The 22,482-nt window shown below is 42.4% G+C and overlaps 1 protein-coding gene across 1 annotated transcript in view; it reads right to left on the reverse strand.

Moving 5' to 3' along the window:
- Nucleotides 1–22,482, reverse strand: part of LOC120019598 (prolyl endopeptidase-like) — a 59,841-nt gene that overhangs the window by 18,572 nt on the left and 18,787 nt on the right. Inside the window, exons 9-12 of the mRNA XM_038962925.1 lie at nt 10,476–10,673; nt 6,816–6,919; nt 5,871–6,007; nt 2,424–2,518 (exon numbers count right to left, since the gene is read on the reverse strand). Coding sequence (XP_038818853.1) covers nt 2,424–2,518; nt 5,871–6,007; nt 6,816–6,919; nt 10,476–10,673 — 534 coding nt within the window. The remainder of the gene's footprint in view (nt 1–2,423; nt 2,519–5,870; nt 6,008–6,815; nt 6,920–10,475; nt 10,674–22,482) is intronic.

Below are 22,482 nucleotides of genomic sequence, written 5' to 3' on the forward strand. Positions count from 1 at the left end.
CAATGATTTGCTAAATTAGCTGCTCATTTTGTTATTGCATGGGACCTACGCTTACTTGTTTTTCATCAGCACATGTGCTTAGACAAACATTATGAATCACACCTGGTTCAGTCCTCTGCAAAGGTATTTACAAAACATTAATAAAAAGACTACAGAACATATCAAATAAATATATGTTTTGTGGAATTAGCACAGATTTGCCTGTATGTTTATTCTATTACGTGTACAGTGTAGAATGGAGATAATTATCTATAACGTTTTTCTTAGCACATGCCCCCAAGTCTCTATAGTAGAGGAAAGCTTGTCACCTCTCAAACAGGGCCAATCACTAGGGCCAGCTCACAAGTGTTGTCTTTTTAGACACGGTTCCTAATCAACACAAAAACAAAATCATTTTGAAAAAACAAAAACAAATGATTGCATCGACACAGACAGCAAACTGGCTACACAGAGCTTAAGTAGGCTAACGCAAAGGGAATCTGAACATTGTTCAGTAGGCTACCGCAAAGGGAATCTGAACGCTGTTCAGTAGGCTACCGCAATGGGAATCTGAACGCTGTTCAGTAGGCTACCGCAAAGGGAATCTGAACGCTGTTCAGTAGACTACCGCAATGGGAATCTGAACGCTGTTCAGTAGGCTACCACAAAGGGAATCTGAACATTGTTCAGTAGGCTACCACAAAGGGAATCTGAACATTGTTCAGTAGGCTACCGCAAAGGGAATCTGAACATTGTTCAGTAGGCTACCGCAAAGGGAATCTGAACGCTGTTCAGTAGGCTACCGCAATGGGAATCTGAACGCTGTTCAGTAGGCTACCGCAATGGGAATCTGAACGCTGTTCAGTAGACTACCGCAATGGGAATCTGAACGCTGTTCAGTAGGCTACCGCAAAGGGAATCTGAACATTGTTCAGTAGGCTACCGCAAAGGGAATCTGAACATTGTTCAGTAGGCTACCGCAAAGGGAATCTGAACGCTGTTCAGTAGACTACCGCAAAGGGAATCTGAACATTGTTCAGTAGGCTACCGCAAAGGGAATCTGAACATTGTTCAGTAGGCTACCGCAAAGGGAATCTGAACGCTGTTCAGTAGACTACCGCAAAGGGAATCTGAACGCTGTTCAGTAGACTACCGCAAAGGGAATCTGAACACTGTTCAGTAGGCTACCGCAAAGGGAATCTGAACACTGTTCAGTAGACTACCGCAAAGGGAATCTGACCGCTGTTCAGTAGGATACCGCAATGGGAATCTGAACGCTGTTCAGTAGACTACCACAAAGAGAATCTGAACACTGTTCAGTAGACTACCGCAAAGGGAATCTGACCACTGTTCAGTAGGCTACTGCAAAGGGAATCTGAACGCTGTTCGGTAGACTACCGCAAAGGGAATCTGACCGCTGTTCAGTAGACTACCGCAAAGGGAATCTGACCGCTGTTCAGTAGACTACCGCAAAGGGAATCTGACCGCTGTTCAGTAGACTACCGCAAAGGGAATCTGACTGCTGTTCAGTAGACTACCGCAAAGGGAATCTGAACACTGTTTGCTGGAAGAGTCCGGTGTTTCAGCCTAGGTAAAGGTGCCTATTGGATTTCTTTGCAGCGCATACATCATTTCAGATTTTTTAATTGATAAAATCTCAAATCTAGTGCAAAGGCATATTAGAAGCATTGCTTCTATAGCTAATACCAGACACTCATTCATTCTTCATCGCGCAGTCTTCTAAACTCCCAACTTATTTTTTATTATACTTTTGTAATGCTTTTTGTGATGTGGCTCATAATTACAGTTACAGTCTATCAGGTTGCGTGATCCTCGTAATGTTACGTGGAAAATACAACTAACGGGACGCAGAATTAAATGTATATCACACTCACACAAATGCGACCAGTTACTTTTCGTATTTGCATTTCATTTCTTTCACTAGCAAATGCGAGTGAACTGCTGGCACTTTAGAGCCCACTGAATGTCCATCTTATGTTCGCTAGCGTTAGCTTGAAACAATTAAACAACAACCTTTCCACAACACACGAAGTCAAAAAGGGATTTGTCCATGTGTTTACGTACAGCTGACAGTCGGCAAACTCAGCATCACATCAAACAGGAGGCGGGGCAGACGGGATAGCTACGTCGAATAATGATGTATTAATCTCCATGTCCGTTGACACAAACTCCGTACATGTCTGTGTGTTGCAGCTCGAGAATTGGGATGTTAGATTTACTCAGTGGATTTACTTTTTATTAAAATGTAAAAAATTAAATGAAAAATCAGGCCCTATTAATTTCTGCGTACTTTTAACTCGTACCTGCGTACGTGGACAGAGAATTGCGTAGTTGGTAGGCAAAATGAGTGCATGTTGGCAGGTTTGGAATTTATAACCGGAGTCCTCTTCTCTCAAGTGACTGGCAACCTGTGTCTGTGTTACCTTTGTGCCAGGTCTCTCCATACTCCCCTCCTCCTCTGATGTTGGCTACCGCCAGGACTCCTCCCATGTGTCGGACGAAGATCAGCCGCGACACACTGGAAAAAACAACATTTAACATCCTGTTACTTAATTGAATCTGTCTAAACAAGTCAAGGTAGATAGAAAGCACTGTGTAGAAGGGCCAAGATATGATACTCCTTCAAAAAGACGCTAAATGTAAACATTGCTTGCAAATAATGCTACCTTAAACAGCCTTAAATGTCAATAATACATCTGTAGTAGTCAAGGTAGTGCTGAACGATTAACCAAAATGTTGTATGTGGACACCCCTTCAAACTAGTGGATTCAGCTATTTCTGGTAGGCCACAGAAAGGGACCACCGAGTGACGAAGTGCGTAGCGCAGATACAATCATCTGTCATCAGTTGCAGCACTCACTACCGAGTTTCAAACTGCCTCTGGGAGCAACGTCAGCACAAGAACTGTTCGTCGGGAGCTTCATGAAATGTGTGGCCCAGCAGTGTGACTTGTGGTTGTACCCGTAGCTCCCAGTATGCCAGCCAAATAGACAAAGTAGCCAACCAGTGAGTTCTAGGGGGAAAAGATTGCAGAACAAGCTCTAATTTGGTGGCCTCTGGTTCATTCTAATGCCTTGATTCCATCCGAAAATACACAGCTAAATGGAATACTTTCACAACTTTAGCTACCAGATTGGTAAAATGAGTTGAGGTATAGAACAGAAAAACGTGACTTTCCAATTCAAATGACTGAACATTTATGTGTTCGCCGGTTTATGCTTGATCTGAAAATGTGGTCGGAGGCTCCGTATGGAGGGTGTGACGCAATTGCGGAGTCTCCAGAGGCATGCAGAGGCCAAATTGAGCTCCGTACCGCATCGCCGTACACCTCCCAAATGTTATAACAATGCGGAGGGCTCCATATAGCTCCGCATTGACATGATTGGTTGACGGTAGATGGGGGCGGAATGTCCAGTATAAACACAAACTCACTTCCTTGACAATTTCCTTCAAATCAGCTCTGCGCTGCTCTCTGAAGGCCATATCGACGTAAATGCTGCACGGCCAATGCAGACGTCGGATTGACCACGCAGCCGCCTTTTAGGGTAAGGAAACCATTGTGTCATTTTGTAATTTGGGTCAACCAACCTTTTAACAGTTTGGCCTATCAATCAATTGCTGTGGGTGGGGGCAGGACATTTGTGAGTCACAGATTTGGTAGGGTTTCAGACCTGTCAATAAATCACTGTGGGTAGGACTTTGAGGGAAGGTGGTAGACTACTAATCTAGTCAGAAAAAGTAGTCTAGTCTACCCTTTTACTACATTTATTATGGCAAATATGAACTCTAGCCTGCTCTTTCAATTTAGTTTGTTGTGGTAAAACCTAAGAAAAAAGGTTGTGTTCTGTCAAGTAAACATAGATTCCCTGTTGAGAACTAATATAGAATTGTAGGAAAATGGTTTTAAAAATGCTAGCATTTTCAGGGGAGGACCCCCAGACCCCTGCCAGATTGTGCACCTCCAATTATATACAAAGTCAGGCGGCCCATGAATAGACCTACAGGTATGATTGAAGAATGAAGCAGGTGCTAATCATGTGCTTTGATACACATACAGCAGCTTTTAACTACTCCATTGTCAATACTAATCAAATCAGTAGGCCTATATCAATATATTTTCATTAAGAGTCTATTGAAGCACCCATGCGACAATCTAATGAACAAAATCGGTCAGTTTTTTTTTTTTGCATGGGCTGCGACTCAATCCACCGCATCCGCCTATATCGGCCTTCCGCATCTGCCGTGGAAAGTGGCTCTGTTTGCCAGACCAGCAGGAATCCCAAAAATCGGTCTTCTCACAAAAACGTCTGTAATGAAGAGCGGTTTGGCCACTAAGGAAAGATGAGACTCTCACAAACAAAATGGTGTACTCTCTTTTGCTCTTACAACCCTCACAACAGTCACAGAACTCGTCTGAAGGTAACCCGGTACTGGTTTTAAAAATGAATGGAAGTAGTTTTCTGCCAACAAAAATAGTTCCTGAGCTTTATTATACGTGACCCGTTTCAAGAACATAGGTCTATGTCGCACGTTACTACCTCACAGGAGAGGCATTTTAACTTAAACATTTTTTTTATCAAAATGTGCTTTTGGTCAGAAATGCCTTCTGGAACATGTGCTAATACAATTGTTAAATTACATACCTAGTTGGTTTAGCCAACGAAAAAGTCAGGAACCTTCCCGCTAGCCATGATTGGCTGAGAGAATGGATGGGCTGGACATGCCGAGAGATGAGTTCAGATTGGTCTGCCATGTAGCATCTTCTGTCTTTAACATGAGCTTCTCATATGTGTAGATAATCCTTGCTACCGTGGCTGTTTTGAAAGATATGGAGAACTGCAAGTCTTGCTACTGCTCTCAACAACATTGCTGCCCTGAATTTAGCAGACGCTATCGACAAAGATCAGTGGGAAAAAGTTGTGATGGACTACTTTCTGGAGGACGACCGTGCCATGCTGACACTCTCTAAAAAGAAAAAATGTATGAGACAATGAGGAAATCCCCGATTTAGGTAAAAAAATAGCTTGCTAGCTAATATTAGCTTGCTAGCTAATATTACGTGTATGACCTGTGTAGTAATATTATTCGTATTGCAGAAATATATTTGCATTGCTATTTATAGCCTAATATTAGCTAGCTAGCTAACATCGAACATAGTTGGTTAGCGTTAGCTACCTGCAGATTCATACAGCATTTCATGCATGGTGGCTGGCTATGACAATCAGTTTGTATTGCTAGTACCGTATGGGTTGGGATTTATGATTCATTGTTTCGCTAGCTTGCTAACTTACATGTCTAAACAAAAGACTCCACTTCAGCAGATGACTACATGACCCATCAAGTTAGCCAGGTGTGTCTGGGGGTGATGACTGCCATCTATTGTATTTCATGAACATGCGAACAGGTCTAAACAATAGAGACCCATCTACTTAGCTAGATGTGGCTAAGGGGTGGTTATAGCATTTCTTTCACATGACCCATCAATTTACAATGGGTCACATATCACTCCTAGATATAGAACAGACACTTTAAAACCTTATTGAATTTTTTATAGAGACGGTCTGTTTTTACATTTATGAATGTGTTATTCAACGCATTTCTATGGGCTATAGTAATGAAGCCCAAATTCAAAATTGTATCAAATAATTTTTTACATATTTTGGTATGACCATCTTAATGAAGTGGGAAAAGTAGCCAGCAGAGCAATGAGTCTGTTATCGTCTATTTAGCCGACGAACGGCGCTTATGGGAAACACAGGTATTACTTGTGGTTGTACCTGTAGATATCAGTGTGACTTGTGGTTTGACCTGTGGCTAACAGTATGACTTCTGGTTTCACCTGTAGTTAGCAGTGTGACTTGTGGTTGTACCTGTAGCTGGGAGTGATGGAGATGTTGAACCCTCCGTAGCCGTAGAGGAAGGCTGGGTGAGAGCCGTCCAGCTTCAGGCCCTTCTTATGGACAATAAACATGGGGATCTCTGTGCCATCCTTACTGGGGTAGAATACCTGGAGACAGATACACACTGAGTGCAGAAAACATCCTCTTTCCATGACAGATTGACCAGGTAAATCCAGGAGAACGCTATGATCCCTTATTGGATCCCATGAATCCACTTCAACCAGTGTAGAAGGGTAGGAGATAGTTTAAAGAAGGATTTTAAGCTATGGAACAATTGAGACATGGATTGTGTATGTGTGCCATTCAGAGGGTGAATGTGTAAGACAAAATATTTAAGTGCCTTTGAATGGGGTATGGTAGTAGGTGCCAGGCGCACCGGTTTGAGTGTGTCAAGAACTGCAACGCTGCTGGGTTTTTCACACTCAAGAGTTTCCCGTGCGTATCAAGAATGGTCAACCACCCAAAGGACATCCAGCTAACTTGAACGCTTTCAACACCTTGTAGTCCATGCCTCGACGAATTGAGGCTGTTCAGAGGGCAAAACGGGGTGCAATGCAATATTAGGTGTTCCTAATGTTTTGCACACTCCGTGTATACACAGAGGTTTGTTGAAGTGACAAACCACACACATCCAATCAGTCAATTCTGGTGATTTGTGTTAGTAAAGAAAAGCACAAAGTAAATAAAATAAAGAACACACCCTTTAGGTGAGGTGCTGACTAACAGAAGATACACTACACAAAGGAAAAAGCTGCACACTCATCTCTCCTTAGGGTGGATATATTTGACCAACATTTAATCTTTAGCCGAAATGTTGGTCAATTAAATCCACTTTCTTTTTCATTGGTACAGTGTGTAAAAGGATACCATCCTTTGAAGGGTCATCATGTACATGTAATACGGTAGGTATCTCACCTGAGTGGTCTGGTAGTCAGAGGGGTCAAAGCCTTTGACAGTGACTTCCCGGAACACGTGGGGATGCAGGGGCTCCTTGGTCAGGTCACAGTGATAGATAACGGCTGGACGGAACAGAGTGGAGGGACAGGTCATGTTATATTTTTCAGATTCTGTTTATTTGTAGAAAAAATCACATCTGAATGACATTTGTACATAACAAGAGACAAGAGAGAGGAAGGGGGTGAAATAGTAGAAAGTGTGTGTGTGTGTGTGTGGTGGGGGGGGGGGGGTATCTGGCAAGAGGAAAGAGGTGAAGTAGTAGAACATCTGTGCGCGTGTATGCATGTGTATCGGTCTCTAACTCAGAATGTGTGCAATATGATAGCCTACGTGGCGCAAGGAAGGAGGTGAAGCAGCATTTTATTTATTCATTTTATTTGACCTTTATTTAGCTAGGCAAGTCAGTTAAGAACAAATTCTTATTTACAATGGCGGCCTACCTCGGCCAAACCCTAACAACGCTGGGCCAATTGTGCGCCGCCCTATGGGACTCCCAATCACAGCCGGTTGTGATACAGCCTGGTATCGAACCAGGGTCTGTAGTGACGCCTCTAGCACTGAGATGCAGTGCCTTAGACCGCTGCGTCACTCTGTAGTAGAAGATCTCAGAGTCCTTCTTGCATCCGCTGAAGCCCACCACAGGGTGTGTGTGTGTGTGTGTTTTTTTTTGTCTGTCTGTGTCTGATTCACTGGTGGCACCAACTCTTTCAGTTGACGGCACCAGCACATGATTTGGTCGCACCAATTTTGTGCCGTTGCGCAGCGATAATGTCCTGACCTGTGTCCCATAATGTGCCTGGATTCCTTCCGAACCAGGCTAAAAATGACAAACCATTTTTTAAATTTGATATAAAGGGCGATTTTGAAGTCACTCTACAGTTGTAGTACACTATGAAAGCAGTTTTATCTTTTGCTAAATTACGGTTTCCTGGTTTTGTTTTTCTAGGTTTCAGAGTTTTTAGCCGGGGGGGGGGGATATAAGCTAACATATGGAATTGTTTTAAGATGGTCATACCAAGCATCATTTAGATATTTGATTTTGAATTTTAAGAACTCTTAAGGGATCAAAAGAATAGATACAAAAAATATAGAATGGAAATATTGAATTTGGCATTACTGGTATTAGCCAATAGAAATGCATTGAATAACAGTTTCACTACATGGAACAACATACAGTCCTCCCAAAAATCGAATGGAAGTTTGTCCTGAAGTGTCTGTCCTATATCTGAGAGATACAGTATAAGAAAGATCAGGAAAAATTTACATTTAATTTTACATTTTTTACATGCATTTATCCCCTTATTTTAGCTACTAAACTATCTCCATATATATAGTGCATTCAGACCCCTTTACTTTTTCCACATTTTGTTAAGTCACAGCCTTATTTTAAAATGGATCCATCTACTTTTCCCCCACATCAATCTACATGAAATTCGCCATAATGACAAACTGAAAACAGGTTTTTAGAAATGTTTGCTAATTTATTAAATGTAAAAAACAGAAATAGTATTCAGACCTTTTGCTATGAGACTCTAAATTAAGCTCAGGTGGATCCTGTTTCCATTGATCATCCTTGAGATGGGGTAAATTCATTTGATTGGACATGATTTGGAAAGGCAAACACCTGTCTATATAAGGTCCCACAGTTGACAGTGCACGTCAGAGCAAAAACCAAACCATGATGTTGAAGGAATTGTACGCAGAGCTCCGAGACGGGATTGTGTCGAGGAAAAGATCTGGGGAAGGGTACCACGACATTTCTGCTGCATTGAAGGTTCCAAAGAATACAGTGGCCTCCATCATTCTTAAATGGGAGAAGTTTGGAAACACCAAGACTCTTCTTAGAGCTGGCCGCCTGTCCAAACTGAGCAATCGGGGTAGAAGAGCCTTGGTCAGGGAGGTGACCAAGAAACGGATAGTCCCTCTGACAGAGCTCCAGAGTTCCTCTGTAGAGATGGGAGAACCATCCAGAAGGACAACCATCTCTGCAGCACTCCACCAAATCAGGCCTTCATGGTGGAGTGGTCAGACGGAAGCCACTCCTCAGTTTATGGCACATAACAGCCTGCTTGGAGTTTGCCAAAAGGCGCCTAAAGGACTATCAGAACATGAGAAACAAGATTCTCTGGCCTGATGAAACTAATATTGAACTATTTGGCCTGAATGCCAAGCGTCACGTGTGGAATAAACCTGGCACCATCCTTACGGGGAAACATGGTGGTGGCAGCATCGTGCTGTGGGAATGTTTTTCAGCGGCAGGGAGTGGGACACTAGTCAGGATCGAGGGAAAGATGATGAAAACCTGCTCCAGAGCACTCATGACCTCAGACCGGGGCGACGGTTCACCTTCCAACAGAAAAACGACCCGAAGCACACAGTCAAAACAACGCAGGAGTGGCTTCGGGACAAGTCTCTGAATGTCTTTGAGTGGCCCAGCCAGAGCACGGACAATAGCTGTGCAGCGACACTCCCCATCAAACCTGACAGAGCTTGAGAGGATCTGCAGAGAAGAATGGGAGAAACTCCCCAAATACAGGTGTGCCAAGCTTGTAGCATCATACCCAAGAAGACTCAAGACTGTAGTCGCGCTGCCAAAGGTCCTTCAACAAAGTACTGAGTAAAGAGTCTGAATACTTGTATAAATGTGATTTCAATTAAAAAAAAAACATTTTTAAATTAAAACTATTCTAAAAACCTGTTTTTGCTTTGCATTATGGGGTATTGTGTGTAGATTGATGAGGGGGGAAAAACGATTTAATACATTTTAGAATAAGGCTGTAACGTAACAAAATGTGGAAAAGACAAGGGGTCTGAATACTGTCTGAATGCACTGTCGTTCCATTCATTTTTTTAACTGGCCAGGGAAGTCTTGCGGGCAAAATGGAAAACCATCGTGTTCGTGAGAGTCAGCTTTCAATAGTGTTCATAATAGTTTGTCGGCCAAACCTTTCGGACGCTCCTGACGTTTTTGTGAGAAGACCGATTTTCAGGATGTCTTATGGTCTGATAAACACTGCTCTAGCTCTGCCACCGTGCACCACAGATGCGGAAGGACGATATCGGCGGATGTGGTGGATTGAGACGCAGCCCATTGAGACGCAGCCCAGGTTAAAGCACATTTGAGGTCTGGGAACAATCAAAAGATTTTTGGGCCGGAGCGTCCAAGAACACGTTGTGTTTGGCTAGCAGTGTTTTTGTACTGTACAGTGTAGGCTAGGCTACATGTGATGGCAGAGTTTCCAAAACAAATGCCCTGTCATTGAAACAAATCATCATGATATCATTCTGCCAGGTAGGCCTACTCTTTAGTCAACATTTAACTGAGACGGTTTTTTGGGATGTTTTTAGAAATGCATATTCAAACAGTGCATGACGACAATAGCGAATCACAAAGATTCAACCAAGACTTCAGAAAAAACGTTTTAAATAGGCTACCTGTTCTGCATATCCATTGTGTTTGAATACATGTAGGTAAGAAAATCACATTGAACCAAAAACTAACATGAACAAAAACAACACCCCCCCCCCACTGGCACCCTAGCGACCAATTAAGAATAGGTGTTGCACAAATGTGAGTGCATGGGTCACAGTATTGAGCCCTGGTCTTTGATAGCCTACCTGGCGAGAGGAAGGAGGTGAAGTAGTAGAAGATCTCAGAGTCCCTCTTGCGTCCGGTGAAGCCCACCACAGAGCCCACGTCCAGGGGGAAGGTCCTGAGCTCCTCCCCCGAGCTCAGACGGTACATCTTCAGGACGTTCTTTACATCGTGCAGGAAACACACGAACAGGAGGCTGGAGTAGGTACAGGTGGCAAACACTGGGAGAGGGAGTGAATGGGAGAGAGCGCAAGAAGGGTTCGTCAAACAATCTAAATGTTTAAAAAAACGTGATCATGTGGTTAACAGAATACTCCTAGAGAGTATATGGCATTTGTTATTTACTGAGGACCTGATCAAAACCAATAGAGACTGACTGTCGGTCTGGTAGTGCTCCAGTCCTCCCTGTCATAATTAGCAACAGAGGACATGGAAAGCATATTATGTCCCGTAGTGTGGTTAATGTAAATCACTTAATTTATGTTCCTTTAACTCCCCTGAATACCTCTGTCAATCTGGCAGCTATCCGTGTCAAGATTGGTTTATTGAATGTAAGATATCTAAATAGTAAGTAGTTCATATGTAATGATTGACAGTGTTTTCCACAAGCACATGGAGTACCCAGCCAAATAGAAAAAGTAGCCAGCCTGGCTCCCCTGGGCATTTTGTTGTCGTTGCAGAACAGGCACTATTTTGGTGGCCTCTGGAACATTCAAATGCTAGCTTGTATTTTCAACCAGCAACTATCAGGAAATAACACCGATGACACATTTTCACTTTGACAGTGTTAGTTTCATCAGCTGTTGTACAATATGATATAAAACACAGGGACATTTGTATTTGGACTGCGGTGGGCCTTCACGCTTCCTTTTTAAGAGGCATTTTCTCAGCTACCTGCCATACAGGACTGATTGAAACATGAAGCAGGTGTTAATCATGGCTTTTACTACACAGAAAGCAGCAGTGGACTACTCGTATTGTCAACCTTTTCATTAAATCACTAGACCCAGATCAATATCTTTGAAAATATCATATAAGTATCATTAGCTTTTAAAAAAATTCAATCTGTTTTCTTATATTATATTTTGGACCAGAGTGAGGCTCTCTCTCCACCAGCCTACATATTGTTCCTGCAGTGAGGAGGAATCACCATCGTCATCTAATGTTTTCATAATTTATCTGCAGATTAATTGGCAAAAAGCCTACCAGGATGCAAATTAGGGAGCCAAATGAACAGCTCTTACCGATGCAATTCAGTAGGCTACTGATGAGTCGCTCACTTTAACACCACTGTCTGGCAAGTCCTGATGGACTTCATATCGAAAATAAAAACGAGATCTTTGCTTTATATGCGATACCATGAATATATAACTACGTTGTATGATTTATGAATGGAAAGGCTATATGAGATCAACTTTATTCAGTCAGTTCGATACCTGGCTGCATATGAAACACACCAGAGTCCAACATTAACTTTTCTCACTGGCCCAGTCGGTCAAAACTCGACTGGCCCGAACAGAATTTCTACTGGCCTGGACAAGGTGTGGTTCTTAAATGCAGGACCTATAGCAGAGTTAGGCAACCCTGGAAGACCAGGTGTGTTGAATTTAGGCAATCACTGAACTGACGCATTAACTAAGTAGCTCAATGTGGTTCCTAGCTGGGACAAAACCCTGCTGCACTCCCGGAACAGGGTTGCCTATCTTCTCTCTATATTCAGCAATTAATAGGCTACATTTGGTTATAATGATATGTATTAAAAAGCTGTGTAATATAATTTAGCAATGCAAGTCATTACTCCATTCTTTAGAACTGCATTCTATTAATTGCATTCATTTTTCTTTCTAAAGCATGTCATTTTGAGAACATTTTCAAATGGGTCGCTGCTCCTTTAAGACAACTGTTCCAAGAGATATCTACATGGCTAAAGTAGGCTAGCCAAGACAAATGTTAGGTCTTTTTGTGGCCTTCTTTCTGCAGGCCATCAACAGTAGTCAGCATATTGCTAGTATGTTCACTATCGAAGGTTTACTTTTGTAAATAACTTTCCCTAAAATAAAGATGACATGCGCTTATTTTTGCTCGGGGGGGTTCCCCCGCAGGAATGCCCACATACAGGAACGCCCCGAATTGCAGGCCACAATTGCACCCTTCTCGGCCAGCGGGCCATCGTTAATGTAGGACACTGCCCGCAAAAGAAAATAAATGTGCCAGGAAAGTGGATTTCGAATCATAGTTATATTATATGGGACGTGCAAATTCACTCACATTATATAGGACTTGCAAATGTATGCTCTCTCCCCCCGTGTAAAGAAATTTGACCATGACCACAACACACACACCCAGGTACCAAGAGGCGGGACATATGGCAGACTGTTAAACCAGCAGTGTTCCTTGTCATCGCTCACTTTGTGACGGTCAGGTGCCTGTCCTATCAATAGGTCGCTAGAAGATGCATATCGTTCATTCTAAAGGGGAGGGCTCGGCAAACTTTTCTGACCAGCGAATTGAAAAGTAGCCTAGTTAATCCAGCTAAAAATGAGTCTAAATAGCTGTATAACCGACAGCTGGCGCAAGTGAAAAACACTGTATTCATATTTTCATATGAAACTGAAACCTGGCTTAAACCATCCGTCATTGGCTTAAACCCAATGATTTTAGTTCTTCAAATGAAACTACCACTCCAGCCTTTTCTTATCTACAGAAACCAAGGCCGTCTGGCCGTGGCGATAGTGTAGCAGTCATTCATAGGGACAAGTATATATGTAGCTCTGCGTCTTGGCAAACTTTCGTCATTTGAAAGCGTTATCTTTTGCTTGAACAAGAAACAGCCCACCTTGTATATTTTAATGTACTACCCTCCTAAACCTAATAGTTTTTTCATTGCAGAATTATCTGACCTGCTATCTTCGTTACGCCTAAATCTACCATTCAAAAGTTTGGAGTCACTTAGAAATGTCCTTGTTTTTGAAAGAAAAACACATTTTTTGTCCATTAAAATAACATCAAATTGATCAGAAATACAGTGTAGACATTGTTAATGTTGTAAATGACTATTGTAGCTGGAAACGGCTGATTTTTAATGGAATATCTACATAGGCCCATTATCAGCAACCATCACTCCTGTGTTCCAATGGCACGTTGCGTTAGCTAATCGATCATTAGAAATCCCGTTTGCAATTATGTTAGTACAGCTGAAAACTGCTGTTCTGATTAAAGAAGCAATAAAACTGGCCTTCTATAGGCTAGTTGAGTATCTGGAGCATCAGCATTTGTGGGTTCGATTACAGGCTCAAAATGGCCAGCAGCAAAGCACTTTCTTCTGAAACTCATGTCTATTCTTGTTCTGAGAAATGAAGGCTATTCCATGCAAGAAATAGCCAAGAAACTGAAGATCTCGTACAACACTGTGTAATACTCCCTTTATAGAACAGCGCAAACTGGCTTTAACCAGAATAGAAAGAGGAGTGGGAGGCCCTGGTGCACAACTGAGCAAGAGGACAAGTACATTAGAGTGTCTAGTTTGAGAAACATAGGCCGTGCGGCATAGGCAAGATGCAGTAGATGGCATAGAGTACAGTATATACATATGAGATGAGTAATGTATGGTTTGTAAACATATAAAGTGGCATTGTTTAAAGTGACTAGTGATACATTTATTACATCCAATTTGTAATTATTAAAGTGGCTAGAAATTTGAGTCAGTATGTTGGCCGCAGCCACTCAATGTTAGTGATGGCTGTTTAACAGTCTGATGGCCTTGAGATAGAAGCTGTTTTTCAGTCTCTCGGATTTGTACAGGGTAAAAGGGATCTTGAAGAAGGAAGACTCACTCCATTTTGCAACGCCATGCCATACTCTGTGGGCGCGCCTTAATTGGAGCCAATTTCTCCTAGAATAGGACAATGACCCAAAGCACAGCTCCAAACTATGCAATAACTATTTAGGGAAGAAGCAGTTAGCTGGTATTCTGTCTATAATGGAGTGGCCAGCATAGTCACCGGATCTCAACCCTATTGAGCTGTTGTGGGAGCAGCTTGACCGTATGTTATGTAAGAAGTGCCCATCAAGCCAAACTTGTGGGAAGTGCTTCAGGAAGCATGAGGTGAAATCTCTTCAGATTACTTCAACAAATTGACAACTAGAATGCCAAAGGTCTGCAAGGCTGTAATTGCTGAAAATGGAGGATTCTTTGACGAAAGCAAAGTTTGAAGGCCACATTTATTATTTCAAATAAAAATCCTTATTTATAACCGTGTCAACGTCTTGACTATATTTCCTATTCATTTTGCAACTCATTTCATGTATGTTTTCATGGAAAACAAGGGCATTTCTAAGTGACCCCAAACTTTTTAACGGTAGTGTACATGAGACGAATGCCTTGAAATGAGTGATGAGAACTACGTAACACTGGAAAGAGAAACTCAAAAGCTGAAGGGTACAGTCAAAGTTAACGAAGCTGACATTAATTAACTGAAGAGAGAGAACAAGTTGTTGAGCAGATCCCTACTTGATATACAGACTAGATCAATGCACGAAAATCTGGTGCTTAACAGAAATAAAGAGGATGAAGGTGAAGACCCAGAGAGAGTGGGGAAAGAATTCATGGTTAAAGCAGATCCCAGGCGACACGGTCTATCAATTTAAACTAAAACTCTAGAGGACAGCGATACAAGCGCCCAATCGTTGCCAAATATACATCCTTTTAGGGCTGTCCCCGACTAAATTAAATCTTGGTCAACCCGAAAGTCATCTGTTCTTTCGACCAATTGATTGGTGGAAATGTTTAAACATGTATTTTTCCATATATACACACCTAAGGTGTTTTAATAAAATCAACTACATGCATTGAACTTGTCTGATGATTTAAGCTTCCTGTTCGATGAAATAAGACACATGTACCCCTTTTTCTCCCCAATGTTGTGATATCCAAATAGGTAGTTACAGTCTTGTCCGTACAGGAGTTGCAGCGATGGGACAGTTTGAGAGCCACGCGTCCTCCGAAACACGACCCTGCCAAGCCACACTGCTTCTTGATACACTGCCCGCTTAACCAAGAAGCACCAATGTGTTGGAGGAAACACCGTACAACTGGCGACCGAAGTCAGCATGCATGCGCCCGGCCCGCCACAAGGAGTCGCTAGAGCGCGATGGGACAAGGACATCCTGGCCGCCCAAACCCTCGACGACTCTGGGCCAATTGTGCTCCGCGGCCGGCTGCAACACAGCCTGGGATCCAACCCGGGTCTGTAGTGACGCCTCAAGCGCTGCTTGAGCGCCGACTCGGGATGCCCCCTTTAGGTGTTTTTTGGAAAACTCCAAGCGGGCTGTAATTTTACTGCCTTTTACTGAGGAGTGGCTTCCGTCTGGCCACTCTACCATAAAGGCCTGATCGGTGAAATGCTGCAGAGATGGTTATCCTGTTCTCCCATTTCCACAGAGGAACTCTGGAGCTCTGTCAGAGTGGCCATCAGGTTCTTGGTCACCTTCCTGACCAAGGCCCTTCTCACCCGATTGCTCAGTTTGGCCGGCTTTAGGAAGAGTCTTGGTGGTTCCAAGCGTCTTCCACTTAAGAGTGATGGAGGCCACTGTGTTCTTGGGACCTTCAATGCTGCAGAAGACAATTCCTTCAACCTCATGGCTTGGTTTTTGCTCTGACATGCACTGTAAACTGTGGGACCTTATAATAGACAAGTGTGTGACTTTCCAAAGCATGTCCAATCAATTGAATTTACCGCAGGTGGACTCGAATCAAGTAAAACCATCAAGGATGATTAATGGAAACAGGATGCACCTGAGCTCAATCTCGAGTCTCAGAGCAAAGGGTCTGAATACTTATGTAACCAAGAAATGTTTCTAAAAAAACTGTTTTTGCTTTGTCATTATGGGATATTGTGTTAAAAAAAAATGTCCCTCATCAATCTTATTTAATCCATTTTAGAATAAGGCTGCAATGTAACAAAATGTGGAAAAAGTCAAAGGTTCTGAATACTTTCCCGAATGCACTGTATAATAGGCAAAACACAGACAGAGAAGATGCCCGCAACAGGTTGACAATGGTGTATGTAGGTGCATACAGCCGAGAGAGCTATGGGAGTGTTAAGAGTTATTTTGAGTCCAAACTGTTGCAGAAGACCCTTTATTTACCACGCCAGCTGTCCTGCTAGGTACCACAATGCCAAGTCCTCATATTTTCCTCAGAGATTAAGCTTTTCCCCTACATGAGAACTTCACTCGAGAACCCTTATCCAGGTATGTTGATAATAGAATGTTAGAATAAATTTCACTTTTCTGTTTCTAATTTCCTTTGTTATTGCAGACATCTCTTTATGACAAGTGCAATTTTATCAAGGCTTTTGGTTCCTGGAAAATGGTATTTTGTTTACCTAATATGACATTCTCTTGGACACCTCCTGAATGACAGGTAACATCTCAATAAACCTGGAACTACCCCCTCTCGTTGTCAGAGAGTTAGAGTATGCATTCGGCATCATCGCTGCCAGGATGAGATTCTTGTTAGTGCACTTAGTTCTTTGTGTGCACTGTGAACCAGTAGTTTTAAATCTTGTTCATAAAATTCAACCTGATTCTGGGACGCCTCAGTGTGCAGTAATTTAGATTAGACCGAACTACACCACAAGCCTGTAAAGTCATTGTCAGCAATTGATGTTCAAATATAAACCATTGAAACAACTTGTATTGAAATGAAGAAATGTCAGTGCTTTTTCAGCACACAAATAAACCTTTATTCTTGCTTCTGAAAATATACCACAATACTAAAGTGTCTGCTGAGAACAGACATGTAAAACAAGTGTCTATGGAATAAAACGTGTCAAAGTGTAGTTACAAATATTTCTGAACAATAGTTCAACAGTGTCTGCTATGAACAGACATGTAAACAACAAAAGGGTCAAATATAGTGTCAAGAGTGTAGATATATATATATTTCAGAGAAATATAAATATTTCAGAACAATAGTAAAACAGACATGTAAATAACAAGTGTGTATGGAATAAAATGAAAGGGTCTAGTGTCTGACTTCTGAGATATCTGAACAACAGAACAAGTTAATTTCACTGTGGTCCATATTCGTCATGCACGAACTCATGCAGCTGGTGATCGAATTCCTCCCAGAGTTTTGGCGAGAGTTCATCCATAGGTGCCAGGACTCTGTGGGGAGGATGAGAAGAGCAGGGAAATTAGGAGTGTCTGGAGAGTGTGCACGGTGAAGAGGAAAAAAAGAATACAGATGAGAGGAAAGGGGATCAGAGTAAAGTCTGACATTTTTATTTATTACCTCTGGGACAAGCTGGTGGCTTGGTGCATGATGTTGTCCAGATCTTGATGTCCAGACGAACTCTGCAGCCCTTTTCTCCCTACTTCTCACACCCCTGCTACTACTGCTGCTCTGTGGCGTCGGTGAGGAGCAAGCCGGTGGAGTAGTGGGCCCAGGATAGAGTTGCCCAAGTCCCGCATGGAGATTGTTCCTAATTCTGCACTGCAACTCAGTGCGGGAGATGGGCTGGGGGCCGATCACCAGTCAGTACTGGGGACAGAGGTCGTGCTTGGTGAACAGGAAGTGCTGGGGCGTAGAGAACAAAACCAGGTGCGGTCTCCATTCACTGGTGTTTGTGCCTTGAAAAAAATAATTTGAGGGCTATTTAGTACACATTTCCAAAACATTAATGAACATCAAATATCACTAAACGAGACCACAATAGACTATATAATGTTGCAAACGTTTGAGCAGGCCTGGCCTAGCTACTCAACTCTGCTCAAACGTTTGCAACATTTTGACTAGCTGGACCTTGCTACCGAACATTGACTTTGGGAAGCTTATGCTTTTCCTTCTATGGCAAAATTGTTTAATCAAAAGTTGAAAAGATCTTTTAGTTTAGTTGGTTGGCTTGCTTCCCCTGCACGACTATTCTGCTAGGCTAGCTAGCCATTAGCCAGCCAAGTAGCTAGCACTAGCTGGCTCGCTATTGTTGGCAAAACATGGCTACCCTTTTCGTTAAGTACAATAGAAAAATACAACATACCCCATCCTTTGGTGAAGATGGCGTGTTTCTTCGCCTGCCGTAAAAGCCAGCAGCAACATTCCTGGAGAAGCCTTTCCACCAGCATTTCCACTGCGGCCCTTGTTTCTTTTCTTTGCCTTGACGAACTGGTTGCGAACACTTTTTTGAAAAAGTGGTTGGGTCGGACCCCAGCGTCTCCGCAATCTCCCTCCATGAATTGGTATTTACATGGTGGTGTTTATATAATGCATGGCTAGAATCGTATCAGTCAATCGATGCATGACGTTGTTGTTCGCCATGCTGTATCCACACCGAATTTTGGGCTGAATCGACAAGAAGCACCCCTGCAGTTGCTCAATCACGGACAAAGAGGCGTAGAGAAAAAAATGTGTGCCCGAACAGCCGAAAAAACCCGAACCAAAATCCAAAACGTTAATAATATGAACCAACTGTACCGAACTGTTTCGGGTGGGAAGCATGCGGCTGCCTTAACAGTGACATGCTTGCATCACCTGATCTCTGCAAACTTTTTACGATTCTTTACAGAAAATATTTGAACCCCGATTGACAGTAGCTGACACCATACCAGCATTTCTGGTCAGGAATCACTTGTGGCAACTCCATGTACGTGAGCCCTACTAGACCACTAAAAGAGGTTATGCCTACTGTTGGCACCAACATTCTGTTTATTGTAAATAGCTTCCTGACCTCTGGCTCCTTTCCAGCCTATTTCAGCATGGCGCCGTATTGGATGGCCACCGTTTTGCAAGCTCTGACCCAACTTCGTTATTTTGTGAAAAATATTTTGTTTATTTTTAGTCTACTTACATGCAACGTATCTGCTATTATTTCTTACAACAGTTCTTTGATTGAACACTTTTTTGGTTACTACATGATTCCATGTGTTATTTAATAGTTTATGTCTTCACTATTATTCTATAATGTAGAAAATAGAAAAAATTAAGAAAAACCCTGGAATGAGTAGGTGTGTCCAAACTTGACTGGTATAGGGTGTGTGTGTGTGTATATATATATATATATATAAAAATCATCACACAGAGCTATAGCAGAAAATGAGGATGCTACAGCCAAAGACAGCAATAAGTACACGAAGGCCCGCTATTACCTCGACAGAGTCATCAAAAGAGCAAAAGGACAATACAGGAATAAGGTGGAATCAGATTACACAGGCTCCGACGCATGTGGCATGGGCTACAGTCTATTACGGAGTACAAAGGAAGACCCAAACATGATCTGCCCAACGACGCCTCCCTACCAGACGAATTCAATGCACGCTTTGACAACAACATCGAACCGGGTGTGAGGGCCGTCATTGACCCAGAGGACTGGGTGTTTTAAGATGACCACAATCAATCTCAATTGCTCTCCACACTGCCCTCACCCACCTAGATAAGAGGAATACCTATGTGAGAATGCTGTTCATTGACTACAGCTCAGCGTTCAACACCATTATCCCCTCCAAGCTTAGGACTCTGGGTCTGAACACCTCCCTATGCAACTGGATCCTGGACTTTGACGGGCTGACCCCAGGTGGTGAGGGTAGGCAACATCCCTGTGTTAAGGGTCAGCGTGGTGGAGGTGATGTGTGCTTAGTCCCCTCCTGTACTCCCTGTTCACCCACGACTGTGTGACCAAGCACGACTCCAACACCATTATCAAGGTCGCTGATGACACGATGGTGGTTGCCCTGATCACCGGTGACGATCAGTCAGCCTACAGGGAGGTCAATGACCTGACAGTGTGGTGCAGGAGCAAAAACTTCTCCCTCAACACCAGGAAGACAATATATTTCATCCTCCGAATTTTGGTAATGATGAGATGGAATGTGGAAGATTAATGTCTATTTTGTCATGTCATTAAACATTAAATGAAGATGTTATAACAAAAACATTGTAACTTGAAGAGTTTTCATACGGTCTATATCATAATTACATATTTTCCACACAACGTGAAATATCCAGGATAAAGAGAATATTTTTGTGATGATAAAATTGTGATTTTAGTTCTCTAAACGAGATCATAGTAAATTCTGATACCTTGCCTTGTAACTAGCTACGCCCCCAGGGAACCCAGAGAAGGTGTCAGCAAGATGGAAACGCCCCCTTTTTACTCGAGGGTATAAAGAATCTGAGTTAATAATTAATATATCAGACTAGGATGACCACGAGCTGCAGCCGAGGTCTACGATTAGTCACGACCCTGAAAACGCAACACGAGGTTGAAGACAAAGGAACCTCTTAACAATCAATGCTACGGTTGAGTACTGTATCTAAGAAGGTGAATTCAAGCAGGACCATCTGGTTATTCTATTCAAGTCATTGTTTGTCTACACTGCTTTCATCCCCACGCTGGGAACATCTACGCTGATTAGCCATCCTCAGAAGACCACTCTTCCAGAACGAGTACAAGTAAACAGACAACTAAGAGAAAGGACATTGTGACATCTTGTGAGCAATCAGATACTTACACCCGAGAATGAAGGAGACGGTCAGCCAAAGAACAAGGCCTCCGTCGAACCTTTCTCACTAAGCGAAACTCAGCCCGCGAAGGCCTGGGCCCAACAAAGATAACCAACAAAGACCTTCAACACATAAATACATGCATTACACTTCTTACCCATAAGAGTGGCAGATCGGGGCAAGGTATTAGGGTTATTATAAGTATAGTTTCCAAATGTATCCAAGTGTTGCTTTTCTCTCTTGCTCTCTCTACCTCTCTCTATCTCCATCTTGTGTAACACATGTTATGTTGTGTTGGTCCGCTAGGGACCTGTTGTCATTGTATTAAGTTATAATCAATAACCTATACCTTGTGTGTGTGATATATATATTCATTCATTCATCTTGTTAGTAAATAATCAAATCAATGTGTGTGGTATGGAATGATTAGTGAGACCCAGATTTGTGCAGAGTCTACGATGTTCAGAATGAGACTGATATGAGGAAATGATTAATTGATGACTAGTATATCTATATTCTTGAGTTAATTCGGGAAATGGTGACTCATTAAACAAACTCCTCCCGTGGTGCCCCAAATTCCTAATGAGTTCATTGTTACATGATTAATTCAATCGAGTAATAATTAAACATAGTAGGTAATTAAATCGTTGAATAGCAGTGATCACATTAATGATAGTCACGTCAGCTCTATTGTAGTTATTTTGGATCTCAGTCACGCGTTCGATACTATTGATTATAACATCTTTGTTGACCGGCTGGGTAGAAATCTCTCACGTTGCCCACCAGTGGTTCAGGTCATATCTATGTGGTAGATGTTTCTCAGTGAGCATGGGTGGTTCAGTATTGTCCCCAATCACTACAGTGTCCCTCAGGTGTCAATTCTGGGCCCCATCCATTTTTCTCTGTACATGCTTCCCCTTATCATTCGCAAATCATAACATTTAGTTATGATTGACCACAGCTGTATTTACCAATCAGACCCAATGACCAACCTAGCGTAGCTACCCTTAAGTGTCTTGCTGACATCAAACGTTGTATGTCTTACCATTTTTCTCAAGCTCCATGATATTTGTCCCACACCTTGCTAGGACCCATATTGTAAGTAACCTTGGTCATTAGTCAACCAATGTAAAGCCTGCGGCCAGAAACCTTGGTGTCTTCTTTAAACCTGACCTAAACCTCGAGCTGCATGTAAAGAAGTTTGTCCAGTCCTGCTTTTATCATCTAAGAGACAGCTAAAGTCAAGTATTTATTTTAGTCACTGATCTGGAGAAAGTTATACATACAGTAATCTAGGCGTGAGGGAATCAAATTAACTCTGTATAAATGTCTGCCAGAAATCACTGCAATGTTTAGTTAAGGGATGTCAAACATTAGGCCCAAAAAGGGGTTCAATCCAGCCCGTAGTTGGTTGGAGTAAACATTATATATTTTTAACTGTGAGGACCACTTTTTGCAAATTTTGACAGCAAGGAAATATAACCAACTTTCAGCTCGGATCTCGTTAACGATAGAATGCGGCCCACGGG

Source organism: Salvelinus namaycush, chromosome 24 (genome assembly GCF_016432855.1).
Source record: "Salvelinus namaycush isolate Seneca chromosome 24, SaNama_1.0, whole genome shotgun sequence".
Classification (NCBI taxonomy): Eukaryota; Metazoa; Chordata; class Actinopteri; order Salmoniformes; family Salmonidae; genus Salvelinus; species Salvelinus namaycush.